Source organism: Atta cephalotes, assembly GCF_000143395.1.
Source record: "Atta cephalotes unplaced genomic scaffold scaffold00011, whole genome shotgun sequence".
Lineage (NCBI taxonomy): Eukaryota > Metazoa > Arthropoda > Insecta > Hymenoptera > Formicidae > Atta > Atta cephalotes.
In genome coordinates this window covers 4420496-4424486 of record NW_012130075.1, presented here as the reverse complement: position 1 = coordinate 4424486, position 3991 = coordinate 4420496, and the positions used below count along the sequence as shown (strand labels likewise).

General features: G+C 32.2%; 1 protein-coding gene across 1 annotated transcript in view; it reads left to right on the top strand.

Annotated features, from left to right (window-relative positions):
- The first annotated feature begins 1088 nt into the window (after positions 1–1088).
- Positions 1089–3991, top strand: part of LOC105617067 — a 4778-nt gene continuing 1875 nt past the window's right edge. The window contains exons 1-4 of the mRNA XM_012198645.1: positions 1089–1255; positions 1721–2021; positions 2135–2213; positions 2635–2808. Coding sequence (XP_012054035.1) covers positions 1089–1255; positions 1721–2021; positions 2135–2213; positions 2635–2808 — 721 coding nt within the window. The remainder of the gene's footprint in view (positions 1256–1720; positions 2022–2134; positions 2214–2634; positions 2809–3991) is intronic.

The window sequence follows — 3991 nt, the reverse complement described above, 5'->3', positions numbered from 1 at the left end:
GAATTGAAAAGCATCATTTTAACATTCGTGAATCGATATTTCTGAAAATCTGAATCCATTTCAATTCGTTTCAATCCATTCTCTTTTGCTGGGAATCTGAACATAGTCCAAGGTTACTGCTGACCTACAATTTTCTCTATCTTATATTAGACAAAAAGCCGATAGTTTATGATCGTGTTGACAAATGAAGAACGTCGGGTCAAATTAAAAATTAAAATAGCTGCAAAGAAAAATTGAATCTTGTCTTTTTAACGATATTAAATAAATAAAGAATGCGGTAAATATGATCATAAATAAGTACTTCCGAAAAATGATTTGAATAAACAGCGAAAGATATCGATCGATCATTTGAAATACAGTGTAATCAGTTCAGGTTCCAGTCGCCGATTGTCAATTTTGCCAATAGAAACAAATAAAATAAAATAACATTAAACATTTTTTTGACGTCTCTAACAACATATATTTCGTATTACTCTCAATTCTAAAAGAGAGAGATTTCATTGAATTATTTTAATAAAAATATAACAAAACTTTAATTTATAATAAATGAAGTCATGCGCGTGCAAATTTCAAGTTTAATAAAAAAATTAGCCAACATTTAATACCAAAAAATAATGACAGAAGTATAATTATTCGATCGAGTACTCGAAGAGGAAATAGAATCTCGGATCGGTAAAATAATTGTATATTTTTCATGCGTTCTTTCTGGGACACCCTGTATACACGTGTTCGCAGAAAGGATCGCTATCGGAAAACGCTGTCATTATCTGAATTCTGGCGTCGCGTCGTATCGCTGCCGGTGCCGGTAGCGTATATCGGTGCACGCCCCCTTAAAGTGCCTAAATACATGATTTTTAAATGGTTATCACGCGAAACTGTTCCTGAGACAGGCGAAGCGTGCGTCAACGACATCACATGGAATTTGCTTTGACGCCCGATAAGTATCGCGTTCCACGGAGTGGGGTTACGCGCGGATCACGTTTCGCAAAAAGCGCGCGTGACACGTAGGTTGTTTTCAGAGACAAATCGTGACGATTCAGGTGGCATATGTTCCGTTGAGCGGGAGCCGGCGTACGAAAGCAAGAGTGATGGGAATCGACAGTATGAGAGTCGGCGGAGGCAGATGCCCGCCCCTCCTAGTCGGAGGACTCCTGCTGGCGTGTCTTATGCTCGTCTGCAGCTGGTGGACTTTGTCTTCCGAGAATCTCGAGCTCATCAGGCAGATCGACGATCTGAATGAACAGCTTAAAATAAGGTGAGCTTAAACTGCAATGCAACTAACATTCCTGGTTGCATCAAGTAAAATCTTACTACGTACTTTGAATTTTGTTAACCACTGTCTCTGCAATGAATGACAGTCATTGGTGTATATAATTTAGTTGTGGTAATTGTGGTTACTAAAGGTTTATCAAAGAGTTATGTTACTATGCCATTTAAATGTTTATAATGAAGGTAGTTGCTTGAAATATTGATGTCAGACTGTTGCAGAAATATTGTGAGTTTCTACTCTTTCTAGATTATGATTGTATAATTTGTTAAGCAACAAATGTATGTGAATTTGTTTTTCATGAAAATTTTTGCTTGTGGCTTATACTTGCATCGGTAATAATATCATCAACCATTGCCAAATTCTTTTTTCAGATTATTATTTACAGTATACAACAATGTTGAACACAATTTCAAATTTCATTTTAATGAAAAAATTAAATCTTCTTTTCAGTGCTGAAGAAAGAGATCAGTGCGTAACATTGCGTGGTAACTTGGAACAAAGGTTTAAGCACACGGAAGATGAGTTGGCTTCTTTGCACGTCCGTTTGGAGCAGCAGATGGATTTTAAAAAGAAAAATGAGGAACTTGAAGATTCAGTTACTATGTGTAAAAGTGAGCTAGACTCGCTAAACAAACTGGACGCCACAAAAACTGCAACATTAGAAACATTGAGATTGGAAAAGGATACAATTAATACTCAATTAGATGTAAAGCGAGATGAGAATAAGAAGCTTCAAGAAGAAATAGATAGGGTATGAACTTTTTATTTAATAATAGATACTAATAATAAAAAATTAAATAATAGATACTAAAATAAAATTAATTATGATTGAAAAGTGTAATTAAATTGATGATGATTTTATAGCTGAAAGGAGAAATAGATCAATTCAAACTTGCTTGCAATTCGCCACCTGAGAAGAAGGCGACTCCAAATCTTGAGCTACGTAAGTTATAATTATCTCTATCACGAATTTTGTTTGACATATGTTCCAAAATTTATATTTTCTACTATAAATAACTGCATTTTTATAACTGAATGTTTATTAAAATTTGTTTTAAGTAGATTATTTAATATAAGAATTTTAAATAAGTTTATTTAATACGAGAAATATCTACAATATATTACTAGTATAATTGTACGAATGAGATATTGCTAATTTAGATTACTAATTGCACTCTCTGCTTCAACAACGAGAAAAAATCTTTTATTTTCTTTTTTTTTTTAAATCTCGTCAATATCCCCATTAAGTTCTAACTCCGATTGGGCTGCTCACGCAAGAATTAATGCGACTACAAGCTCGTTCCCCTTTGCACATTTTTTACTGACTCAGCATTATAAGATATTGTCGGGATTTGCTGATCTAGCAACGACAGTGGTCATTAACAAGTCTCAATTGCATCCTGTACCGGAGTCTGCTGTAAGAGTATCCGTAGCTGGTCAGCGAGGTTTGAAGTACTACGGAATTCCAATCCTACCAAGCAACCCACCTGGTGCTGTGCGCCAAACTCCTCGTTTCTCAGTGACTATGTTGAAGAAAGGTAGTGATACCTTTCTCCGTCCTCGAGGCGAGAGAATGCTGCCACAAACATGAAATTAAAAGTTTGCAGTAGATTTGTACATAATTCACATTTTCATGTATCTGTGACTGTCTCTCTCTCTCTAAAGCTCTCCCTGGTGAAAAAATTTCGCTTAAAATTTTTTTTTTTGGAACACCAGCGAAATTTCAGCATTTCAGAAAAATTTCAAACGTTCCAAAACATGGAAATAATTTCAGCGAAATATTTTCATCAGGACTCTATTAAAAACAAACTCATTATATATTCTTCAACGAGTGATTTATTGTTCTTCGCATAGGAGATAACATAGCGGGCAAAGTGGAAATGTATTCTGTTTTATATATAAATATTCATAAATAAGATACGCTTAGAAAATTGAATGGGTGAAATAATCTTAACATCCCTATTTTGCCCGCTACACTGCCTTCTATTAGTGAAGGGTAGTAAATATCTCGTTAAATAGAATATATATTGCTTCTAATTATGGATCGTTCTTGGCCTTTTGGATTTTTGTTCATAATAATATACAAACTATTATTTCTCTATCAAACGCTGAAATTTTCGTAAAAGACTGTTTATTATTGTAACACAAAATTGTATCTTTATAGAACAAAAATGTAATAGTCAACTTTCTTAGGCTTTATGTTAGGCTTACGAAGTCTAATTTTGTATATATTACAATAGAATAGTACAAAATATTTATATACTTATAAAAATTTATACAATTTATAGACTGAGAATCGCACAGTCACACGAGTACAATTTCTGAGTTAATAGATGCAATAATTTATTTTTCTATAAGAATTGTATTTTTAATTGTTAACTGTATATTTAATTGTTTTAGCAATAAATATATTGTTTTTTCTAAGCATAATTAAAAAAAAATAAATTATGTACTTTATAAAAGTAAATCTGTATATAGAATGGGATGGAATAAGATTGTTTATAATTTATGACTAAGTTATAATAATTATTAAGTTGTGAATATTTTTAGAATATTTTGTGATTTATTTACAGCTTGTTGTAATATTGTATTTATTAATAGGATTTTATGATTAAATGGTATAAACCATTTAAAAAATGTGCAATTACAAATTTTGGTTTGTATTTATAGAAATATGTCAAATAATAAAAAAATGTGATAAACTATAAAACATTTTTAACT